Here is a 25530-nt window from a genome sequence, read left to right on the forward strand (position 1 = left end):
ACGCTGCCGCCGCGGTCGGGCCGACAGCGGGAACTCCAATGTAGTCGAGCGCCCTAACCACAGCCACCGCGGCGGGTCTCATCGAACATCACCATTCTGAACGTCAGCACAAGCCACCATATTTCTGAACTAAGGAGTCAGCCCATCTTATTCGTCCAACATTTAAAAAGCTTATAAACTTTTATCTTTCTCTTTATGATATATGTTGCGTTCATCTTAGCCCCGCGTTCCGCCTCACGTACTACAGCTGGATTTTACCGTGGCTGACACTCCTTACGCTGAGGAGTACGCCGAATCTAGGCTGCTCACTGAAGATGATTCGATGCTCCAACGGCTGCCACGGCACTTCACGACGTACCTCCAGTCTGAGACACAAATACGACGAAGAGGTCACGGGCACGTGAAGTGCGCTCGGCATAGCCACGTGGTCTTTGTGCAACGCCGCCGCTAGACCTACACTACAGCCACTACACCTTGCCCCCCCCCCCCCCCCGCTCGTATGTGTCATGTTTTAAGAGAAAAATAGGAAGATGAGCAACGTTCTTGCTGCGCTATCTGGGGCGTTTCCATGGCTATACGCTGAGGCCTTGCTCGGGCTAGGCTTCCTGTATGAGCTCTTATGGGTAAAATTAATAGTTCATAATTGCCACCACCGCTGACTTTAGCGCAAGTAATTTTGACAAGAACGAAAAAGAAAAGGAAGAAAAGGAATGAAACGAGTGTCTACCGCGCAGTGTCCTTCCGCGTTTGCGGTTTGAAAGCACATCTAATCACACGTTCTTCAGAATGCTTTCCGAAAGAAGAAATAGTTCCTCTTCCATTTCGCATACGCTTTCTTTTTCGGAAGCTACGTGAAAGAAAGATTTCGTATGCAAGTTTCGCAACAGCGTTAAACTTCGATGAAAAGAGCTGAAGTGGTTTTTTTCCTTCAGTAGCAACAAAATTTTAACTTCACCGAATGCGAACAAAGATGAGGAAGAAGTGCGGCGGCGCGCGCCTATAAATATTCCAGCTCCTCCTCGCAGGCCTCTCTGCGTTCGGTGAGCTTGCGTTTGCGTGTGGCGTGGTATTCCTAGTACACAATGAGGGAGATCGTCCACGTTCAAGCGGGCCAGTGTGGCAACCAAATCGGCGCCAAAGTAAGTTACCGCTTTACGATGCATAATATTTGATGACACATTGCTTTCCCGCTGCCCAGGAGTCTTCCACCCTGTGTTTTGTGCTCACGTTTTGCGTTGTGTACGCGGCAGCATTTTCGAGATTCTCGTTGCAGGCTACACGCTTACGTAAGTAGTGAGCTTTGTGCAAGTGTTGATTGTGGACAGTCGCAGTTCTCCTCTCCATAGTCGCGGCTTCTTCGAGCGAGAATGTTAGGCCCAACCACACATCTGACCATGGAGGCTTGGCCGCCGTTTCCTATACTTTTGTTTTAAGCCTGCTTGCACAGTCTCAGAGTTACGATAGGAGAATTCTACAAGCTTCCGGTTGAGTTTTTCGCTGTACCACTAAAGCTGTGGCAATATTCCGAGAGCGGCGAGCTTCCTAGCTGGTGCGTCCGAGCTAGTTGAGCTAGCGTTCCCTCCTTGACTGCGGCACCCGGCAGCAGCCATGTTATGTTTGAAACGTGCTTTCGCACCATATCGTGTTTTGCATGAATTCTGGGCGCTAAGTGGTTTGGGGGTCATGGCTGTTTGATGTGACCTCACGCCAGTTATGAAACATTTCCTGCTCGCAGTTTTGGGAAGTCATATCGGACGAGCATGGAATTGATCCTTCTGGCGCCTATCATGGAGACTCTGACGTTCAGATAGAGCGTATAAATGTCTATTACAACGAAGCGTCTGGTAAGTATCTGTCTGCATTTCGGCTGATACTTTCAGTGTAGAGTTGTCGCGTCTTTGAATGTCCTACTGCTTTTTCAAGCTGCTAAGACCCCGAACTAGGCTTGCTGATTTTGAATGAGCGCAGTGCGTAGATAGCCCTCTTGTGAGATGCAAGACTGTATAAGACGCTCCAGCTCCTCCTCAAGGTATGACGTGGTAATTTAAATAGCTCAATGCCCTTATAGGCGTAATTAGGCATTCTCTACATTCATAGATCCGTGGGTGCAGTGGTGTAGCGGTAAAGCGATGCGCTACCTGCCCTGCGATAGCAGGCGCTCACAATGAAGGAAGGAAGGAAGGAAGGCCTCAGACGTTGCTGGCACATACCCACTACGGGGGAGTGGCCAAGACACAGGCGGTTAATTACTGGATACAGGAAATTTTTGACGGGAAAAGCAGTGGATATAGTATGTAGTCTGATAGATTGGAAGAGGGAAGGAAAGGGGTCCAGTTAACTTGGAGATCGAAGACGGGACAATTGCTTAATGTGCATAATAGTGCACAATGCCTGTAATGTTGCAATGTCTTACTGACAGAGATCAGGAAAAAGAAATTAGAATGGGAGTCGCTGCGTTTCTTGAAGAAAATTTTGCACAGCAGAGCGCACACTCCTGTCGCTTCGTCCAAGCAAAGAAGCGCCAATGGAAAGAACAACCGCGGAAGACACAGGCAAGCCCAGTTGATGAAATGGAATTTGCAAAAGACGCTTCCTCAAATGAGAAAAGCGGCGGCAGAACAGCAGGAAGTGATCTATTGTCTCAGGTTCGGCACAAAAAGGGCACAGTGGGGAAGCTGCCAGGCCAGATCTGTGAAGGTAGAAATTTAGAAGGGGAACCCGGCAACGCAAGCGCGTGAAAGAGACCTCTAGTCTGCGTGAGCGCCAGTCTTTGCTACACCAAGGATGCAGAAGATGCTGATATTCGGGAGACGATGTAAGAGCCGAGGCAGCAAATTCCTGAAATATTGTGTAGCTGCGAAACCTCACCGCAGCTGTATATGCACACGATGGTAGGACAGCAACAATTGGGCCGCTGAGAGAGGCTCTTGCTAAGGAATCTGCAACCTCATTTAAGTGAAAGCCCATGTGACCTGGTACCCAAAGCAACCTTACCGAATTTAGATGCAGCGGAATCAAGAACTTAAAGAGGCGTAATGGCCGAGAGTCAGTGGGCGAGGATAAGGAAGAGCAAATGGACAGAGAGTATGCGGTTTCTTGCTAGTGATGACGCCACAGGGCCACGTCACAACGTCAGCACCGACGATGACGCCGGCTTTTCTGCAACAGGAGAACCTTAACGCCATCACATTAAAATACTGGAGGCATGTGCACCGCGATAGAGAATTAAATTCAAAAACCTCCCTTGTCCGCCCAGCTGACAGAAAAAGGGCACCACGTGACGCTTACGGAACAGAGAATGTCGTCGGTCGATCACGGTGTTCACAGGTGAAGCTGTTCAATGGCGTCTGGTCGTTTGCAGTAGGTGACCGCGTTCTTTCCAGGCGTCCGCCGTTTTCAATTTTGAAGAAGTGAACTCATAATAGACACCGTGTTCGCTTATTCGGCCCAATGACGCGTGGTCAAATTGCGACCGCGGCAGACGTGCTTCGCAGGAGGCGGAACGATTAAGGCGTCTGTGTTGTCTAATGTCAATGCATGTTAAACGACCTCCAAGCGAACGAAAAATTCGGCACACTAAATTACCCGCTGCGGTGGCTCAGTGGTTAACGCGCTGTCTACTGAGCCAGGATACCCGGGCTCGTACCCGACTGCGGCGGCCTCACAAAAGGCACCCGTGTGCTGTGCGATGTCAATGAACGCTAAAGATCCCCAAGGGGTCGAAATTATTCCGGAGCCCTCCACTACGGCACCACTTTCACTCCCTCATTTCTCCCTTCCCTTACGGCACAGTATGTCCACTGAGATACGCGAGAGAGTTACTGCGTTATTTCATTTCCTCAAAGCCAGTTTTAATGCACCCACGTGACGAACGCAAGACGTGGATGCTGTTTGCAAACTTTATTTCAGGCGATATTTTTTTTCTCGGAGTATGACACCACCCACAAACACGCGCGCATATGACACCACCCGCGCATATGACACCATCCGGAACGCAGTACGACGAATCCTTTAATCATACTTTTGATGCAAAAGTCTTAGAAGGCATGCAGTTCAGATGCATATGTCGTCGATATAGAACAGTTGTATCTTACCGGTAGTCACCTACGAGGCAGAAACGTGGAGGCTAACGAAAAATGTTCAGCTCAAGTTAAGGACAACGCAGCGAGCATTGGAAATATAAATGATTGCTGTAACGTTAAGGGATCAGAGGCGGGAAAGGTCGTTGAGGAAAGAAACGTCGTGGGTTAGTGACCTCCTAGTCGAAATCAAGAAGAAATCGGCGTGGGCACGCAAGAGAAGGCAAGCGTAGCGGGGGGCGGCAGAAAGTTAGGTGGGCGGATGAGATAGTTTGCAGGCATACGGTGGGTGCAGCTGGGAAAGGAACGGTTTAATTTTGAGACATGGGAGAGGTCTTGGCATTGCAGTGGGCCTAGTCAAGCTGCTGATGATGATGTCGTTGGTTGGAAGCCCCTGTCGCAAGCTTGCCTGCGGCTTGAATTACATGTGTAAGTTATATGCAACTAGAAATGATATGACGACAAACGGTTGCGTCACAACTTTGCTACGAATGTCGGGAAAACTGGCACCACATGTAGGTTGGCCAGAGGCGAGTATATATAGTAGAATGACATGTACATACATCAGTGTGTGAAGTGGTGATGTTCGATTTGCTTTCTGCGTTACACGGCCTCTGGATGATGCCATTCTTTTTGCTCGCCATCGCTCCAATATCCTGTAGTGGTAATGTCAAGCGCGCGCGCGCACACACGCTCGCACGCACTCACACACACACGCACGCACCCGCGCGTGTAATACAAGCACTGCGCCATTTACTTCCTCAAAAATCAGTTTTGAAGCTTTAGAGCACGCCGCAATGAACGCCGACTTTGGCATTCGTTGCGTTTAATAGTATCCTTCGGAGCCACTTGTGATTATTTGCGGCCTCTATGGGGAACATGTGCTATCCAACTTCTGCAGCGACTGTGGAACCAAAAAGTGGCTCCGAGAGCTGTTGGGTCGGAGCAAAACCGAGACCAATTTTTGAAGCGAAAAGCAGTACGCCAGCTTTTCGAGCCGTCATCGGGGCCTCAAGTTAGACTTCGAATATAGCTACAGGTCACGGTTGCCGCAAGTTTCACCTTCAATGTAGGTAGAGGTCAAACAATGAGCATAACTGGTGGTAGTGAGGTTCGACACATGACGTCAGCAACACCAGCCACACCACCGTCTCGACTTTGACCTTTGATTTTGACCTAGATCTTGACCTCCAGTCAAGCGTCTTCCGGCATCGCATGCGCAGGTCACGAAAGCGGTTTCTCCATAAAAAGGCGGTGCACTTTGACGCGTTCAGCGGTACCCCAGATGTGATTGATGCCACGCCAGCCGTGGAGACCGACACCCGAACCGCGCCGTAAGGAAAGTAAAGTGAAATGAAAGTTGGTTTTAAGGAAAGTAAATTACGCATGTTTCGCATATCTCGCTGGACACCCGAACCGCGCTGTAAGCGAAGGAAAATGAAAGTTTGAAACCGCCAGTCACTGGACCGTAAACGTAGCCAGGGAGATGCAGCTTTTCGGTTCCGACCACGGTTAACATGAGCTAAATCACCAGCAATATTTTTAAGCAAAAGCTTCATACGCGAGGTAAAACAGATTTCGCAGTGCGTTGCCGGTTGACCTTCAAGTCAGCGAGAGGTCAAATGTGACTGCAGGCCTTACCATATGTGGTCCACAATGGTGTCGCACCACTTGACCTTTGACCTTTCGATTCACCCGTAGAGGGCGGTAGAATGGGCCGCAGCGTTCATTGGGTGACTAACCTCTCGCGATGAACCATTAAGTGCCACCTGCCATGGTGGCAGGCTGGGTGCGCTGCCTATCCAGTGTGTGGAACACACTCAACGTTTTGCAGACGCCATGTCGCGTCTACTTGACCGATACACCATAGCTCGCTCTCTCTAATTAGGTTTAGCAGTAGTTAAACCGCAGCTATTTTTTTTCGATTAGGGTTGCGCGGCCGATTGATAGCGTAATTCGTTTTGGGGCTCCTTAAAGTGGCCTCACGAAGCAGATGCTCTCTGTGTCTTTGGCAGAGACCGGGGGCTCGAAATGCGGTCGGACATGTGGCGTCGTGAGAGCACTGCAACGCTCGCTTCTCATAGGCGCCCTATGTTCTTCCGCTCACCAGCCTCTATGTGTTAACTTCCTTATGATCCGCAAGGAAATCTGCGCAGCTTCCCAGATATGTTTTCGTATGTTAACTGCTTTCACTTGAGTCTTTTACAGCGATAGTTGTCAAATTATCGTCGAAATATTACCGTTCTACGGCGTCACACTCTATTCAGAGCGAAGGCATGACCATCCTTCCTAGGACGTAGCCAGTATGCGCGCGTCTGTTTGGGGTTTGCAAACACTGAAAATTAAGGAAAGTTTAGGGAGCAGTCTTACGGGGACTGAACACTTGAATCCCATCGCGGAGGGATGGATTAAAGAATGTATGAAATGGGCGGCGATTTAAAAAAAAAAAGTCACGTCGCACGCGTAAGCACTGCCATTTTTTGAATCGTGGCGGCGGTATCGTAACTCGCTTTGCGTGGTCCCTGTAGTGCATGCATTAAGTCCACCGTTGTGGACAGCTCGCGCCCTGCATTGCAGCTGTAGTAATCATGTTTTAGTGTACAGCGCAACGCGGAGTAGTACATCATTGTGATTCGCTGCGTCCAGCTGGCGGGTGTCGGCGTACGCCTGCTACGACGGAGACAGGAGTCATGATTTTCACTTCTGACGCAGCTTCACGCCGATATGTATACGTGTGGAGGAAGAGTAATGCGGTTAAGGTGAAAGGAACGGTGCAGTACGCCATACGGGAAGGTACGAAGGATGAAGTGCAAGATGAAAAAAATTAGCCGCGGTTTAACTATACAGCTGAACCTCGTTAGAGAGCGAAAGCTGTGGCGTATCAAGCAACTATAGGCGGCTTGGCGCCTGCAACGGTCAGTGCCTTCCGCACACTGGGTACGCGGCGTGCCCACCCTGGCAGGCGTCAATGGTGGATAGCGAGAGTTTGCTCACCCAACGAACGCATGCCTCGTGTCTGCCGCAACGTTGTCAGCGCTAACGAATGCAGCCCACCTCTCTCTCGCCACCGCCACGCATAGTACCTCAAAGCGAGAAGGAGGCGTCCACTGGCCCAGGGAGCCAGTTATGCGCACTTCCTTTCCTCAAAATCATCGAAATCCAGAACGTTGTCAACGCCAAGGCTAATGAACGCAATGAACGCCGACGGCCTATAGCTCAGTGCCGTGTTTCTGCCACAGCGTTGTCGATGCAAACGCACGCAGCGCACAACCCTCAGTATAGCGTCACGTAGCTTAAAGCGTCCACTCTTCATAAGTTTCGGCGCAGCTCCGGAGCGGCTGAATGTCTCCGAAGGACCAAGCGCCGGAGTCTACGAAACTCGCAGAACATGACGTAATGAAGTTTTCGCTTTAAAAGAGAAAGTGGTGCCGCACTGAAGCACCGCCGCGGTGGCTCAGTGGTTAGGACGCTCGACAACTGACCCGGAGTTCCCGGGTTCGAGCCCGACCGCGGCGGCTGCGTTTTTATGGAGGAAAACGCTAAGGCGCCCGTGTGCTGTGCGATGTCAGTGCACGTTAAAGATCCCCAGGTGGTCGAAATTATTCCGGAGCCCTCCACTACGGGACCTCATTCTTCCTTTTCTCTTTCACTTCCTCCTTTATCCCTTCTCTTACGGCGCGGTTCAGGTGTCCAACGATATATGAGACAGATACTGCGCCATTTCCTTTCCCCCCACCCAAAAAAAAAAACACAATTATACCGTATTGGAAAGCTCCGGGTTAGACTCACCACAATGGGAGTCTTTTAGGTGCAGTCGTTTGCAGTCATAACAGACACGAAAAGACAAGAAGCTACTGAGCGAGCAAAAAAAAAAATGGCAGCCTATCATGCGACGAGATGCGACGCATAGATTACATTGATCGCTTTCCCGTGTCGTATTTGAGTTTGGGTTCGCCGTCGCTTTCGCGTTCCGTTGCCACGTATTCTTCGAGGGGAAGAATTCTCCTGTCTGTAGCATTCCTTATAAGAGCACCCGCCAGGAGATTAAGGTATCAGTAATAAGCGTAGGCGTCTTTTCTTGCACTGTGTGTGACTGAGTTTCCTTTTCATTCAGGAGGTAATTATGTGCCTCGGGCCATCCTGGTTGACCTGGAACCGGGAACCATGGACTCTGTGCGCTCGGGACCCTTTGGGCAGCTCTTCCGTCCGGACAACTTTGTGTTCGGTAAGCTGCTGCTCTTCGTCCGAAGGAACTTGTGCGCTTTTGCGTTTTTCATTCTTGAACGCGGAAAACCAGCGGGACTAAAGCGCGCACTCAATTGAGCTCATTGTCCACTGCCTTGTTTCAGCCGTTTCAGTCGCTGCGTAACGTCAGTGTCAAATCAAACTAAACAGAATAACTGAAGCGCCAACACAAGAAAACAGAATAAGGGCTGGAGAATTCAGGTCATGTACATTAAACATTGCACCGAGCGGTCTTCGAGCCGTCCACGAATATACGAAATGCGCTAAAGGCTGTGGGGTTAAGGTATTTGGACTGTTGAGGTCTAACAACTCGCGGAGAGGCACTGGATATTTTTTTTATAATGATTAAGCAAGTATACCGATGGACTACGTGTTTAGCGCATATGACGGTGATTGGCCCGTTTTTGCATGCTTAAAAATGCAGGCCTACCCATCCGCCTGTTTATTGTGGAAGTTTACTCATTTCCACTCCCTGGTTCCAGGAGTTTAGGCAGTTTTCAAGCAGTGCAAAGAGAGACCTCTTTTATTCCTCAGATGACATTCATGGATACGCAATTGTGTCAGCTGGAAATCTGAGACACTGACCAGCTTCCGTGGATATCAGTTAACCACGTGGCTGAAAAGTTCATTGACCCTCGCGAGATTGTCTATCGCGTGGGTCAACGAACTCGCGTCGCCCTTTTCGTCTTTCTCTGTCTAAAAAAAACAAAACAAACGAAGATGCGTGTATTGGAGGGTGTTATTTTTTTCGCTCTTCTTGTTTAATGTTTTGTTCGCGTTTTTCCTGTATTCAGGAGCTTACGTATATTTGTACCTTTCTATAAAGCGCGTTCCCCTGTTCGTTCGAACTACAGTCCGCGCTGATTAGTGCGCACCTCTTTGTGAGCTAAATTGTCACCTTGAATTTTCTTGATGTTTTCCTACTTGCAGTACATCAGCTCTATCCTCAGTGTCCGTAACGTCCATTGCCTCAAATGTTTAATAGCAACGCCTATATACGGCCCTATATACTGCCATAGCCGATAACCACTAAGTTTCCCTGGTAGCCGTGAGACTGTTAATGAGGTTCACCATTAATACAAGAGAGGATGCTGCCGGGCTAGTTGCTGCCTCATGATGTGAAGAAACCGGCACAAAAGCCAGACGAATGACACAAGAAAAGACACATAAGGCATAAGCGTCGGTGACTGTCTTATGTATTTTTTTTGTGTCCTTCGTCTGCTTTTCGCACAGACTTCACATTATGGCCATTAAATTTGCTCTGAGCAGATGTCCTAAGTTCCATTACGTGCTCTGAATAGCCGTGACGGGGAACAGAAGGGTGCATGTGTCATCACTTCAGGGACATTTAAAATATTTCCATTCATTCGTCTCACTATTTAATCATTTGATTGCTTCACAAGGCACACTGCAAGTGAGGTTAACTCTGGATCTAAGGTTAACATTAACCTACTAAGTGTGCTGGGGCCCGAGAAAGACTCCTGTTGCCGGGAGGTAGCAAAAGCAGCTTTAATTAGAGCGTTTTATCTGCAGAAAGTTAGTCAGTAAACTCCTTTCTGGCGCCTATGTGACTCCTGTAAGCAGTACGTTTAGTTTTCGCACACATCTGAGCGTTGATTCGCCGTCTGAATCATTTCGTCAAAAGTATACGCCTTTCGCTATCTGCCCTTTCAGGACAGAGTGGTGCTGGCAACAACTGGGCCAAGGGCCACTACACGGAGGGCGCCGAACTGGTGGACTCGGTGCTCGACGTCGTCCGCAAGGAAGCCGAAGACTGCGATTGCTTGCAGGGTTTCCAGCTCACACATTCCCTGGGCGGCGGCACTGGATCTGGCATGGGAACACTGCTGATCTCGAAGATCCGGGAAGAGTACCCCGATCGCATAATCAACACATTTAGCATTGTTCCCTCCCCCAAGGTTTGTGACTATAATCAGTTCTGAAGTCTGATGTCCTTGTTGTACATTGGTGACATTTTTGCTTTTCTTTAAGCTGACTTCACTGGCTTCCCCTGATGCCTCGCGTGTGTGGTTCTGATTGTCTTTGTGGAATTTTCTATAGGTTTCGGACACCGTCGTCGAGCCTTACAATGCCACCCTCTCAGTGCACCAGCTTGTGGAAAACACGGACGAAACCTTCTGCATCGACAACGAGGCGCTCTATGACATCTGCTTCCGAACGCTTAGGCTCACAACCCCAACCTATGGAGACCTCAACCACCTGGTTTCTGCGACAATGTCGGGTGTCACTACATGTCTCAGGTGGGTGACTGACTTGCGTCTGTACTTTTGCAGCAAGACTGGTATGCAAATGGAACCAGAGTCCGAAATGCGATTTAAAACTTTCATATCTGCTCACAGCACAGGGATTTTCGATGGGAACATCCCGACAGTTCGGGCAGGTGTGCATTAGCGCATGACACTTACTTGGTGAAGGGCGGCAGGACAAGCAGGCAGCAAACTAGCCCGAGAAAGCCGACAATCGAGCGCGCTCAAAAACTCTGCTGATGACAGTAACGTGCACTTTCCAGACGGCCGATAAAGACGCTAGTCTGTTGGCGACGCAGGATTTAAACGCTACTCTGTGCTTCTTCGTGAAAAGTCCGAAAGCACTTCAACCATGCTTGAAGTTAAGCGTACTTCGATGCGTGAATCTCCTGCTCGTGATCGTGACCTTTCAGCCTCGTATAATTGCAGTTGCCATGAAGGAATGGCACCAGCGTATGCATGAACTATTGGCCTTTCTCGCGAACTGGAATCCACACTCACGAAGGCTCTTCACTTGTCTTTCAGGTTTCCAGGACAGCTGAACGCCGATCTTCGCAAACTGGCCGTGAACATGGTGCCCTTCCCGCGCCTCCACTTCTTCATGCCCGGCTTCGCTCCACTCACCTCCCGCGGAAGCCAGCTGTACCGGGCTCTGACGGTGCCGGAACTGACGCAACAGATGTTCGATGCCAAAAACATGATGGCTGCTTGCGACCCCCGCCACGGCCGTTACCTGACGGTCGCTGCTGTGTTCAGGGGGCGAATGAGTATGCGCGAAGTGGATGAACAGATGCTCAACGTCCAAAACAAGAACTCGGGCCAGTTCGTCGAGTGGATCCCGAACAACGTAAAGACTGCCGTGTGCGACATCCCACCTCGCGGCCTCAAGATGTCTGCTACCTTCATTGCTAACAGCACAGCCATTCAGGAGTTGTTCAAGCGGATCTCTGAGCAGTTCACTGGTAAGTACTGCTTGATCTAGAACTGCCTATTTGACCATGTGCAGGGCAGCTGGAAGCATGTGTCCCCCTTGCTTCATGTGTTGCAAAACGGGAAACGGTGCCCCTGCGTAGAACATTTTTCCGTGGTGAATACTACAGAACTATCTCACAAACCGTTTAGCATGTTTTAGTGTGCTATGTTCGATACCACAAAGCGAAAAATTCCCATCAACGGAAACTCCAGCCCATGGCGTCGACCAATTCTTCCTCTTTGCCGATTCTGCCCCTCTCCCTCTTGACCGATTCCCTTGGTAGGCTGGCGTGAAATATCAGGGGGTGGCCGATAAATGGGGAATAGCCATTGATTAATCAGATTAACCACGGCGTCATGTACATACATCGACGACATTGGCTGGAGGTCCTTCATTGGGAGCCATTTGCAGCTTCGTTCTTGAGTTGTATCCGACTATAGCACTAGATGCCTAGCTGGCGAAAAAAAACTCCGTCTGCGGATGAAGCGTCCGCCTGCCAGGTGCCACGGTTGGTAGGTGGCAGTGTAGACAGATTGAAATCACCCTCAGCACTTTGAGCGAGGAGGGAGCTGCTATTGGGAGAGGGAAGACAAAATGAAGGTGTCAGGTGACAGGTTGCTGGTGGCAAAGTGGACAGAGGGAAATCCCCCTTTTCTTTCCGTGCGCTAACACTAGCGCTCTTTGTGTCGTCTACATTCATACCCGCCCTTATTCGTGCTGTTGTTTCATAATGGCCCGATACGAACTCGCCCAACTCGCTCTTCTACTAGCACTGGTTTGGTCACTAGCGAGAAAGTCATGTGTCGTGATGAAGCGTGGTGGTGTCCTGGTGAAGGAGACACCGGTTTCGTGGCAGCTGCACTCACGCGGAAGGGACAGAACCCATGCATACCACCTGCACTCTAGTGAAGAGTAGGCAAACCGGTTTCGCAGCCAACAGGAAAGGCTGAAAGGCGTCGCGCCAGCATGCCGCTTACAATGTGTGTAAAACCTTCATAGGTAACCTATGTGAAGGGTTCATACACTTACAGCTAGCTTACCTATGCCGCATTTAGTTTAACGAGGTAAATCAGGGGATGTTTTTTTACATATCCCTAATAGGCCTGCTTTTATCAGCGCAGGTCTACAGTCGATGACGCCGTTTAGCGGTGAAAAATGAGGACTGGTTGAGCTTTTGCCGCGGCTAAAGAAAAAGGGTTAACTTAAAATGAGGACAACCCAGAGGCATATATGGAATGCAAAGTGATAGATGTAACGTTAAGAGACAGGAAGGGAGCAGAGCGGTCCAAGGAACACATGCGGGTTGATTAAATCATTAAATCCTAGTCGAAATCGAAATGTGCTTGGGCATGGCACATAATGCGACGGCAAGGCGGTAGTTAATGGTAACTGACTGGATTCAAAGAGGAGGCAAGCCTAGCGGGAGGCAGAAGAAAGTTAAATGAGCGGATGACATTACGAAGTTAACTGGGGGTAAGGGGGTCACGGATTGCGCAGGATAGGCTTAATTTGAGAGATATGAGGAAGGCCTTTGTCCTGCAGTGGGTGTAGTCAGGCTGACGATGATGAGCTTTCGAGCCTTGATGATCCATAAACTGCCTTACAGAATTTCTTGAAGCGATTCCCAATTATATACAAGCAGTGTTACAAGATTGGCAGACTGAGCGAATACGTACTACAAGTGGGGTTTTTTTTTACGAAGTCATTAGTACAACTGTGTTCTCTTTTTTTGTGCAAAACTGGTGGTCGAAGTTGCTTAAAAATCATGTAATTCAATTCCATGTGCCATAATAAGTGCTATTTTATCAATTGTTTGCACATGAAGCCTGAGCTACGGCTTACAAAGGGTTAAAAAGCGTGCCTTCACTTCCTGAACAGCGTATGGTAAGCTGTACACTCGTAGGCAAAATATTTACGGGATGCGGATTTGTGGAAATTAATTTATTTTATCGTCATCACTGAATCGCTAGCCAGTCAGCTTATACTTGTTCCAGAGGATGAAGGACACATGTCCTCTCACTGTTCAGTGCTTTTCTCTGACCTCTTATGCTTGTTTTTTTTTCGGCTACCCGAATCCCTCACACTTCTGTTTATGACGGTACTTGTGAGCAACGTTTTGTGATGACGTTATTTACATTTTCGCAGCCATGTTCCGTCGCAAGGCGTTTTTGCACTGGTATACCGGGGAGGGCATGGACGAAATGGAGTTCACCGAGGCAGAGTCCAACATGAACGACCTGGTTTCAGAGTACCAGCAGTACCAGGAGGCCACGGTTGACGACGAGGGAGAGTTTGACGCGACACTGGCAGAGGCCTTGTGATTGAAACATCCCTTTTTCTTTGCTTTCACTTTTCAATAAAGGTGTGTGTTTTCTGTGTTGGCCCTCGTACAGCCGCAATCGATATTCCGCTCAGCCTTTCCTCAGGTTGACAGAGGAATGTACTCCTGAGAATCATAATTAAAACAGGCTAGCATCTAGCAAATATTACATTAATCTGCGGTACGGCTCAGCAGGCGTCGCCCAACAATAACGCCTATCTGATCTTGCGCCGTTCACAGCCTCACATTCATCACCAACAAGTGCAACTGTGGACTACATGAGTACCCTCGCATTTCATAATAGAATAACAGCCCTATCACCCGAGCAAGCAACAAAATTGGTGTTCAGGAAAAATTGGTTTGGATTTGGATTGATTGGGCTTCGCGGGGTTTAAAGTTCCAAAGCAACGCAGACTATGAGGGACGCCATAGTGGATGGCTCCTGGAATATCGATCATGGAGGGGGGGGGAGTGCACTGGCATCGCACAGTACACAGGCCGTGTACGGCGCTCGCACTGTGGGGAAGTGGCTGATACCTGTCACATGATGTTGACCTGCCGGTCTAACAGAGCCCTTTCGCCATGCCGCCACCTTACCCTAGAGGACTGGGAGGCGGCCCTGCTTTGGCTGCTCGAACCTCCAGGCCCAGCGGATCTTGGTCCATGGGGCCAGGACGGCTGCTTCTACCAATGGGGTCCCAGGCTAGGGACTCCAACTGGTATGTAAGGAGGCTTCCCACTAGGGGAAGCCCCCGAATACCTCTTCCTGTATAGGTATTATATATCGAATAATCGGTTTTCACCGCCACCACCATTTGCTTCGGTTTAACTACTGCTGAACTTTGTCAGAGAGCGAAAACTGTGGTGCACGTACCGGGCTCCTACACGCGGCTTGGAGTCTCCAATATTGAGTGCGTTTCGCACACTGGATAGGCAGCGCGCCCAGCCTGCCACCCTGAGAGGTGGCAGTTAATGGTTGATCACGAGAGGTCGGTCACTCAATGAACGCTGCGGCTTACATATTCCCCCCAGGCTGACGTCACAACGGCAATTTTCATCGCGTGACATCACGCGATTATCACGCGACTATTCTACCGCCCTCTACCGGTAAATCGAAAGATCAGAGGTGAAGTGGTGCACACCATGGTGGACCACATAGGTAAGGCCTATAGCCACACTTGACCTCTGGCTCAATTGAAGGTCAACCGGCAACGCACGGCGAAAACTGCTTTACCTAGAATATTGAAGCTTTCGTTTCAAAAGCATCGCACGCTGTGAGGAGTTCGCTGAGGTGCAAGTCGCTGTTCTCTGCGAGAACTTCGTTGTCCGGACCGGAAACAGGATCCGTCAATGCTGGTGCAAACGTGAACGAACGGATGGCAGCGACGGCTGGTAAAGGCTTCGACGTCCGGGCGGAGATTCGGCTGCTGCTAGGCTGCACCGCTCGTAGCCAATGATCACGGTGTCCACGTTTACATCAGTTCACATCACTTCCCGTCTATTTCGTTATCGGAGAGTAAGGAGTTTGAATCAGAGCGGTGGGCAAAAGCTTTTCAATGATCATCTTACAATAAATTCATCTTTCGCCGCCAGACAAGCAGCTTCAAAGCCCCGAAATGCCGAAGTATCGGATTTTGACAAAAGAAAAATGAATAGAATTGGCGCCAGTGTACCTTTTACGCGCGTGGGGGTACAGCCCCATAAGGCTGCCTGGAGCCCTTGGCGCTCGGCCACCTCAGTGGCTCTTGTCACGACTCCTAATTGGACATTCGGCGCCACATAGGCGACATTCGGGTGCATATATCCAGGGTAAATCGGGGCGTATAGGGCAGTGTTAAGAAAGGTGTGGATTTGTAGTTGCCGCCAACCGTCTTTGTGTAGCTTAGTAATTAGGGAGATGTGGGCCGGAGGGTGTCGATATTGCCACACTACTAACTCCACTAGTGGCGCCGTATCGCGGCTAAACTGTGTTACCTGGAAATTGGCAATCCTTGAGGCTAGATGCATCTTGGGGCTAGATGCTTTGCCTTCATCTCTCGGGCTGCCTGCTGCCTTGCGAGTCCCAACAGCGTCTTGCGAGTATCAGTCAAGCAATTAAATCTGCCCTGCGTACACCAACCGGAGTTCGGCCAACTCAGAGCATTGGCAAGGACCATGACGTCTACTACTGATAGCGAGGCTAGCCAGCATTCCTCGAATACCCGACCATTCCTCCTTCACGCACCTCGGTCGGCCCCATCGTTCCATGGTGAGAGGTTCGAGGATGTCGAGATTGGTTGGCCAGCTTTGACCGTGTGGCGGGCTTCAACGAGTGGAACAGCGAGCGCAAATTACGGAACGTTTACTTTGCACTACAGGACTCGGCCAACACTTGGCATGAGAAGCACGAAGCTTCCTTCACTAACTGGGAGGTTTTTCGCCGAGAGCTCTTAGCCATGTTTAGCACCAGCGAAACAAAGGAGGACGCTGAAATCGCCGTGCAATCGAGTTCGCAGCAGCCGAACGAGAGCATCGGCATGTTCATAGAGGACATGACGCGACTCTTCAATCGCGCTGATCCTGCTATGCCCGAGGCCAAGAAGGTACGCCACTTAATGCGCGGCGTAAAAGAGCAATTGTTTGCCGGACAGGTCAGTGACCCGCAAAGAACTGTGGCCGATTTTGCCACGGAAGCAACAAGCATGGAGCGTTCTCTGCATGAACGGGGCGCGCACTTAGGTCAAGCTAGTGTTCCCCACTGTACGCATACGTCGCTAACAACTGAGGAGCTTCGAGAGCTTGTGAGGAGCCTGGTGCGTGAAGAACTCGAGAAACTTCGCTTCGAAGCTCCACTGGCCATCGTCGAGGCCATACCGGACGTGGTCCGAGCTGAAGCCGGCGAGTTCTTCAGCCGCCACCAGCTCCGCAGCCAGCTCTCTGCGTGATGACATACAGTGAAGCCCTACAAAGCCGTCCTGGGCCAGCGGTGCAAGCCTTTTCCCCCGTCACTCCTGTGTCTTCACATCGGTATCTAATTACAGCTGTACCCGCCGTACAGCAGGATTCCCGGTCCACTATGAGAAAAGCGCGTTTAGCGTACGCCAAACAATAGGCCACTCTGCTGTCACTGCGGGGAAGCCGGCCACATCCTCCGCCACTGCCGCTACCTCAGAATGGGCTTGAGGGGGTTTTCACCTGACGCACTTCGACTACGCTACCGAGAACAGCCGCGGGATATCGAGCAATATCTGTCCGATAACGTGCAGCCATCGACCGCGCAGCGGCGTCAGTCGCGATCACCATCCCGAAGGCGGTTTTATTCTCCAAGCGGCCCGTCGTCTTCTTGCCAGTTCAGAGGCACGTCCCAACATCGGCAAACTGAAGACGGCGTCCTCCGGGGGTAGGGCTGCCGCTATTCGACCAAGTCAAGAGCCTCCACCAGACGATCCACGGCAACCATCCGACCGCCGACTACTTGACCGTACGACCTCAACGACGGCAAGCTGTCACCGACTGGTTTCGGCCGAAATTGACGATTCACTGCTACTACCCGACCGACGACGACCTCACCCGACGACCTAAATGACAACGACGTGTTGTGACCCACTGGTGTCTACCGATATCCCAGTAACCGCATATAACCACGTTGTGACCGCACTTGTGGATACCGGCGCTGATTTTTCCGTAATTAGCAGACAGTTAGCCACGGCTCTCAGAAAGGTTTTGACCCCTTGGCCTGGGCCGCAGATCCGCACCGCCAGCCCTCACGTGGTTACGCCGATTGGCGTCTGCACGTCACGAATACAGATCCACTGGTGCTACTTTCCCTGGTTGCTTTGCTGTGCTGCTCGAGTGCTCCAAACACCTGATACTCGGTCTAGAGTTCCTTTGGGAGTACGGTGCCGTCATCAACCTTCAGGAGCTGAAAGTGTCATTTTCCACTCAACCCCCTGTTGACGGCGATCCCGAGCCACGCAGGACTAAGTTGCGCGTCTTTGACGACCACGTATTGATCCCTTCAAGTGCCAGCATGTTTGTTACCGTAGATTGCGATAACATCACTAGTACTCGTGGCATCGTTGAAACCAACATGTCGCTGCTCCTTGGTCGCCAAGTCTGTGTTGCTCGCGGAATTGTTCAACTGGACAATGGCCGAACCGAACTTTTGGTGTCCAATTGTGGCTGTGAACCTCAGTGTTTGCCTGGCAAAACAGCTATTGCATATTTCGAAGAACTCGGTGAATTCACGGCACAGCACGCTTTGTCCAGAGACCCGGCATCAGTGGAGGCACCGAGCACTCCCATAAAAAACTGACGTAAACCCGAACTTCCCGTCTAATCTGAATCGCTGCCTGGAAAGCGTTATGCAGTATTTCTCCGACTGCTTTGCCTTGGCCTCCAAGGTTAGGCAGTGTTACAACTCTGCTGGGGGCACGTTGTTTGACCCCTCGTTAACACCACGAAAAGAAAAAAAGATGTCTCGGGGAAACTACCTGTGTAATCTTTGCCACGCACGCTCCGCTCGAGTCGGACCGCGAGACGCGATCCACTATGGACAAGGCGACGAAAGCAAGCGGGCAAAAGCGGATTTCCGAAACTACCGTGACTGACTGCTCCGGACAAAGTAGCAGTGTACCTCCGTATCCTCTTCGCCCATTCCCACGGGGCTCAGCGTGCTTGTGCGGCGATTCTTCCATTCTGTGAATCGTGTGGTGAAAGAGGCGGAGTCTAAGTGTATTTAACGAGCGTCCTGAGTACGAACGATCGCTCTGGGCCTTGGCGACAAGACTCATCCAGTCGCTCGACCCAATGAGCTTTTATTTCTTGACTGTTTGCTCTTTTTGTTTCCTTCTAAATTATATAATCAAGTTTGTTGAAAAGTACCAGTAAACCCGTTTGTTTTTTAGTTTGCACAAGCTTAAAGTTCCATATTTATTCAACCTGAAGGCTCGGACACGCTACCCAATGGAGCCCGTGTTAGAGTGAACCCCTTCGCCACGACAACTGGTGGAAGCTGTGGGATCGGAACCTTCAAGCAGCAGCAACGGTCGGTCAGCGAGAGAGCAGCTTTCTCGGGACATGATCACATGTGTGAGTGAGTGATTGGATTTCCTCTGATGTCGACCACATTCTAAAAGAGGGTTAAAATATACAACTGGAAGAGACCTGTGCCTAAATCTTAGAGGCTTGGCATTTTTGCATAGTTGTTTTGGAAATAGCCTAGACTCAGGACTATCATGGACCTATACAAGCTGCACAAGCCGGACCTGTCGCTGTTGTGAGAGGAAGTGGGGATCGATACAAAGGGTTTGGCACGAAAACCCATGATTATTCAGGCAATCACTGATTTGGGGGAAATGGTGAGCTCAGTGACGCATGGAGCCTCATAGGACAAAAAAAGAAGAGCAGATCAGACAGCACTCAAGGCGTGAGCACGAAAGTGAGAAAGAAGCAAAAAAAAACATACTGCAGCGGGAGTTAAAACTCCGCAAGTTATAAGTGGAGTTGAGCAAGAAGAGGTCGGGCAGTTGTCCCCAACAAGTGGTACCTCTTCGCAACAAGGAGGCAGAGTTCAAGATGTCTAGGCGCATACAGCCATAAGTGGTATCAGGGGACATCGGTCTGTATCTGTCAAATTTTGTACGAACATGCGAGAAGCTATCCTGCAGTCGAGACACTTCGTCTCAGAGGCTACTGACAGTTCTGCCCTTCGAGGCAGCGGAGGTTATCGCGCGGCTCAGCAAAAGAGGACGCGGACAACTACGAGACGGTTAAGCCTTGCCTCCTACGTAAATATAGAATTAGCGCCGAGGCGTTCAGGCAGCGATTTTGGGGAGCTAAGAAGTCGAGGGACGAGAGCTATCCCGATGTATTGTACAAGTTGCAAGTGAACTTGATCGAACGGTTAAAGAGCAGAGGGTCTTACAGTGACCGGGGCGCTGTAGTGGAGAGGATTTTGTTGGAGCAGTTTTACAACTGCCTCTCTGAAGAGAAAAAAAAATTGACTACAGGACCGGGACAACGTGACGTCTGCGACAAAAGCGGCCGAACTCATTGAGGAGCGCGCTTCGCGCCAGCAGTTTATCAACAACACTAGAGTTGATTGGCCCCACAATTTTGCTATAAGTGGGAATTATCGTCACGAGAGGCACCTTGGGAGCTCTACAGTCGAGAAAGACGATAGAAAGGTTTCTTCCGACAAACCTCAAAGAAAGGAAGACAATGAGAAGGGTGCGAATTTGGTCAAAATGCAGAAAGTGAAAGTCGTGTTTGAGGCTAGGAGACCGCTCACTTCCTACACATGCAATGACGTTGGTCACATAGCACTGAACTGCCAAAAAGAAAAACTTGCGTTCTTGTATGTCAGTAACTGCGATGAAAACATGAAGCTGTTGGGACCTTACATGCATGACCTGGTAGTGAACGGGAAGCAAGGAAAGGTCCTGTGCGACTGAGCCGCAACGATGGATGTTTTCCATCCGTCTGATGTGTCGCCGTCCGATTACACAGGCCAATGTGCATGGATCTGACAGGTGGTGGAGGAACAAAGCGTGTGCTTGCCTATAGCAACAGTGGTAATTGAGGGCCCTTTCGGTACGCTTACAACCGAAGCCGCAGTGTCAGCAAAGCTACCCAAATGCTATCCGTATTTGTTCTCCAACATATCGCATACGTTATTACGAGAGAAGGGGATCCCTTTTGGAGACAGAGTTGTGCAGGCTTTGACCCTATACGAGGCGCGGTAGCTTGCAACACAGCTTACTCCTGAGAATTCCACTGCGGAGAAAACAGCCATTAAACTTGGGGCAGAGATGAATGAACAAGGTTCAGACAATCGCGCTAACGAGGCAACCGAGACCGGTCAGCCTAGCAGTAAGCATGAAGAACCGCGGAACGAGGAAATCCTAGAGGGCGGTTTTTTTTTTTTGCCCCCAGTGTCACGCAGTTTCACGACGCTGCTAAGTGCGAGCCGAGAAGAGCTAGGTATGGGACAAGAAAATGACCCGACGATAGAGGATATCCGAAAGCTCCACTGAAAAAGTGAGGGAAAAAGAGAATATTGCTTCACAGTGAAAGGCGGAGTGCTTTAGCACTTATACAAGGATAAGCGAGGAGTGGAGCGAGACCAATTAGTCGTTCCCCAGAAGTACCGACAAGACTTACTGTGACTTTCCAATGGCAATTCTTGGTCATGCCACCTGGGAATCAAGAAAACAAAGCAGAGGCTTTTACAAGAATACTACTGGCTTGGATTTTTTAAGGACATGGAGCATCTTGTAAGGTCGTGCGACACACGTCAGCGGGTCGGAAAGGCGCGAGGTAAGTGGAAAGCGCCGATGGTTTCAGTACCGAGCATTATTGAGCCGTTTCACCGGTTGGTGATAGGTGTAGTTGGGCCACTCCACGTAACAGAGTCAGGGTGTCGTTGTATCCTCACCATGTTATGCCCTGCCACGAAGTTTCTAGGTGCTCGCGCGCTGCGCGAGGTGACGTCAGAGAGTGTGGTGAATTCCCTGTTACCAGTATTTGACCGAGTTGTATTCTCTTCGGAGATCCTAAGTGATCAGGGTAGTGTATTCACGAGTAGCCTCACCACCTGATTTCAAGAGCGATGCGACATTAAGATAGTGCACAGCTCACTCCATCATCCCCATAGCAACAGCGTAGAAAGGTGGCATTCTGTTCTAAAGCCCGTACTTAGGGGATTGTGCTATGAAAACAAGCGCGACTGGGACGCATGCGTACCTGCAGCACTTTTCGCTTTGTGGTCCGTGCCGCACGAATCCTCTGGATTTATCCCCGCCGAGTTGGTGTACGGAAGACTTGCGCTCACCACTGCGAATGGCACGCGAAGCCTGGCAAGGACGCGGAGAGGACCCTACAGTAGTGGATTTCGCGTTGACTCTGCTGGATCGTCTTCATAAGACTAAAGAACTCGTGGAGGCCAGCATGAGGTCAACTCAGGCTCGTTCTAAGGTCTACTATGACCGGACAGCCCGTCAACGGACGTTTTTTATCGGTGACAAGGTAATGTTGCTGAGAGCTTCAAGGCAGAATAGACTCGAAGTACAGCGGGGAAGGCCTGGTGAAGTAACCTCCAAGCTCTATAACACCAACTACGTGGTGAAAACACTGGGAAGGCGTAAATAAGCGCGCATTTACTATTGCAACTTAATGAAGCCTTACGTGCAGAGAGAAACCGCGATAAGTCTAACGCGGAACCCTCCTGGGGAGATGGAAGACAACCTTATCTGCCTAGGCGGAGAGGAAAAATGCGCGAAGGAACTCCTCACGAGGACTGAGCGGAGAGAACTAAAAGAAACTCAGTTGTCTGATCTCGGCGAACTGATAGCAGAGAGTGAAGACTGCTTGGTAGACAGGCCGGGCAGAACTTATTTGATGGAGCGTGATATTGAGCTTACATCCGAGGAGCCAGTGCGGTCAAGGTGATATCGACTCTATCCAAGGCAGAGAGATATCCTTGATAGGGAGGTAAACCGCATGCTGGAATTAGGAGTAATCAAGCACTCCGAAAGCGAATACGCTTCGCCTATGATCTTGGTGGAAGCTCCGGTTAAAGACCTAAGGCCTGTAGTAGATTACCGGAAGTTAAATGCTGTGACCAAGGATCAAGTGTACCCTATTCCTAATATCGAGGAGAGAGTGCAACAGGTCAGTCGAGCAGCCTATGTAACTACGCTAGTCCTTATTCGAGGGTACTGGAAAGTGTCGCTCAATGAACGCGCCAGCAGATACGCAGCATTCGTCACTCCGACGGGAAACTATCAATCAACAATGATGAGATTCGGGCTCAAAAATGCTCCGTTTTATTTCTCTCGCCTTACGGACAGCGTTCTACAGGCCCCTGAAGCATTTGCGGTGCCCTACTCGGAAGACATTGCTGTCTTCTCAGATTCATGGGCGGACCATTTATTGCATCTGAAAGCAGTGCTGAGCCGTTTGCGTGAAGCTGGGATAACTGTAAAGGCAGAGAAATGTTGCCTTGCGAGGGCAACCGTCGACTATTTGGGCCACAACGTAGGCCAAGATCTGAGGAAACCCAATGAGGTTAAGATATCAGTGGGAGCAGACCACCCGCTGCCAAGAACAAATACGGACATTACATTAGGGCATTCTTAGGGCTTACGGGATATTACAATCACTATATCCGTGATTATTCCACTTTGGCAAGCCCCTGTCCGATGCTCTCCGAAGGACACAGCCGACAAATTTAGCTTGGGACCAAAAGAAGGAAGCGAACCCTGAAGGCGGTACTGGTTATCCACCCGGTTTTGCGAGCTATAACATAACACTCGGTGCTATAACCTCCACAACCGAAATGGGCGTTACCAGCCCGGCGAACAAATGTGGTTGTGGAGCCTAGTCCGCATGCGAGGGCGCTCTCAAAAGCTTCTACGCAGATACTTTGGTGCCTACGAGGTGCTCCGCCAGATCAGTTGTCACCTACGAAGTGCTCCCCCAGGGAACCGTTCGTTCTTCTAGACGGCCGACCTCCAAAGTTGTCCACGTCGCCCGTATGAAGCTGTACCACGCCCGCCAGCCCCTCACGCGTGGCTACACCGCACGCCAGACAAATGCGACTACCATTGTTGTCCTGCCTCCCATTGCTGCCGCACCGAGTCGGTGTCTTTCAGAGAGGGGGAGTAGTGCCACACTCCTAAATCCTTTAGAGGCGCCGTATCGCGGCTAAACTGTGTTACCTGGAAGTTAACAAGCCTTGAGCCATCTTGGGGCGATGCTTTGTTGTCTTCATCTCTCGTGCTGCCTGCTGCCTTGCGCGTCTCAACAGCGTCATGCGCGTACAATTCAAGCAAGTAAACCTGCTCTGCGTACACCAACCGTTTCTCGTTGAATATATCGATAGTTGCGGTAGGGCCTGCTGAGGTCGTGGTACGTCACTAAGCGATCCCTCACATAAACAACGAAGGCTCCGTACGTAATAGTGGAGGACTCCGGAATAATTTCGACCAATTGATTGGGGCTCTTTAACGTGCGCTGACATCGCACACCACATCAAGCTACAACAAACCCTCTATTCGTATACTTTCTGCCAGAGCTCTCTAGAGGGAAGACGTGGAAAAAGTTTACTGAATATGTAGTGTATTCCGCCTTGAGTGCAGCGCCCCATTTTTCCGACACGATCCTGCAGTCCTGCTAATCAGCCGTCGCTCTTCTTTTGGATCAGCACCCCAAGAAGGTGTAAGATAAGGTGCAATGTGCAAAGCATTTTGATAGAACAAACGCTAGGCTGAAGCTTTCGTCAGACCTCAACCAGTCCTCCGAGGGAAATGGGTTAGTAAACTGCCACATTCACGATTTGAGTGCGTGGCGTTCGGTGCCAGTCATCAGCTTTGAATAGGTGATAGTGGCTCGAAGGTGACCACGATATCTGGAAATTTTTTATTGCAAAAATTCACCCTTTGGCACAATTAATCGTTGATTAAGGCCAGCTGGGCTCGATGTTGAGGCCCGTGCATCAACGGGCCGCGTGTGTCTGGCGGGCGGCTCGGGTCATAGCACTGGCTGCGAAGATGATCGTTCGCGCGCAGCCCGAAAAGTCCGGGGCAAGTTCCAAAAAAGCAATTGAGCGTTCACTCCGTAGCAAGAGCGGGGTAGGAGGGAGATGTCAGTGGAAGTGTACCCGACCTTGGGAGCCTTGCACATGTAGGCTCCCTAACCAGACCTGGATGTCAAGGACGCCCTGATGCCAAGAGTCAGCGCAGCACCCACTCAAATTCTCCGCAGCGCGACTTCCTCACGGCGAGATTGACCGCCGGGAAAATTACATACACGCACAAAGGATGTGTGTAGTGCCGCATAGATTTCTAATGCGAAAGCATTCCTAGGCTATGTCGACGGGGTCATGTCCGCAAAACGTGTCATCAGAACGTGTCCGCAGCAGTTGTGAGGAACTGAGATAGCGCAGAGATAGCGATAAGATAGGTTGATGTCGCAAAAAAATTTTTTTTAATCGGATGAGTAGTCCATTAGAGCAAAAAATGTCCAAAAAAAAAGTAGGGGGAGGGGGGAGCGGAAAAAAAGTGGCGCTAAATTTGAAAACACCGTAAGTGTGGTCGGAACCAAGCGTTGCGCCAAATTTGAAAAAGAAGAAGGGTGCCAATTTTTTAAAGACAAAACGGGCAATCGATGCAACATGATGAATGAAAGAGAGACGACGAGTGAAGCAAAAAGAGGTGAAGAGGGGCGAGGAGCCGGCAATGGTTTCGCATTCCTCCAGTGCGGGTTACTGCAGTGATGCAACCGTTTTATGCTGAAGGGCTGTGTCTCCTGCCTAAAGCTGCAGCATAGAGATATGTCAGATCTAATGGATGAGATGCATTAGCAGCTTCGGTAAAGTTGGTCGTTGCGCGTCGAGCCCTCAATACGTGGACAGGTAGGGAAACGATTCCACCACCGATGTGGCACAAATAACCTGGAACGGCGTCAGGAAATTTGAAGTGGGCTGGCAGCAGAAGAGATGGGGTTGGAGGGATTAAATTTTAGGCACACATGATGTCTATGGTGCGGATCGCGTAACAGCGGATCTGTTGAAGGACGGAGGGGAGATTGCTCCTGAAAAACTAGCCACCCTGTATGCGCAATGCCTTATGACCTCGACCGTACCAGAAGCTTGGAAGAACGCAA

General features: G+C 50.2%; 1 protein-coding gene across 1 annotated transcript; it reads left to right on the forward strand.

The window, feature by feature from the left end:
- The first annotated feature begins 1063 nt into the window (after positions 1-1063).
- On the forward strand, positions 1064-13885 carry LOC144097873 (tubulin beta-4 chain-like). Its single transcript, XM_077630483.1, has 7 exons — positions 1064-1139; positions 1736-1844; positions 8194-8304; positions 9999-10243; positions 10386-10585; positions 11117-11553; positions 13710-13885. The coding sequence occupies exons 1-7, from the start codon at positions 1083-1085 to the stop codon at positions 13883-13885; spliced, it is 1335 nt and encodes a 444-aa protein (XP_077486609.1). The 5' UTR covers positions 1064-1082.
- The last annotated feature ends 11645 nt before the right edge of the window (positions 13886-25530 follow it).

Source organism: Amblyomma americanum, chromosome 7 (assembly GCF_052857255.1).
Source record: "Amblyomma americanum isolate KBUSLIRL-KWMA chromosome 7, ASM5285725v1, whole genome shotgun sequence".
NCBI lineage: Eukaryota > Metazoa > Arthropoda > Arachnida > Ixodida > Ixodidae > Amblyomma > Amblyomma americanum.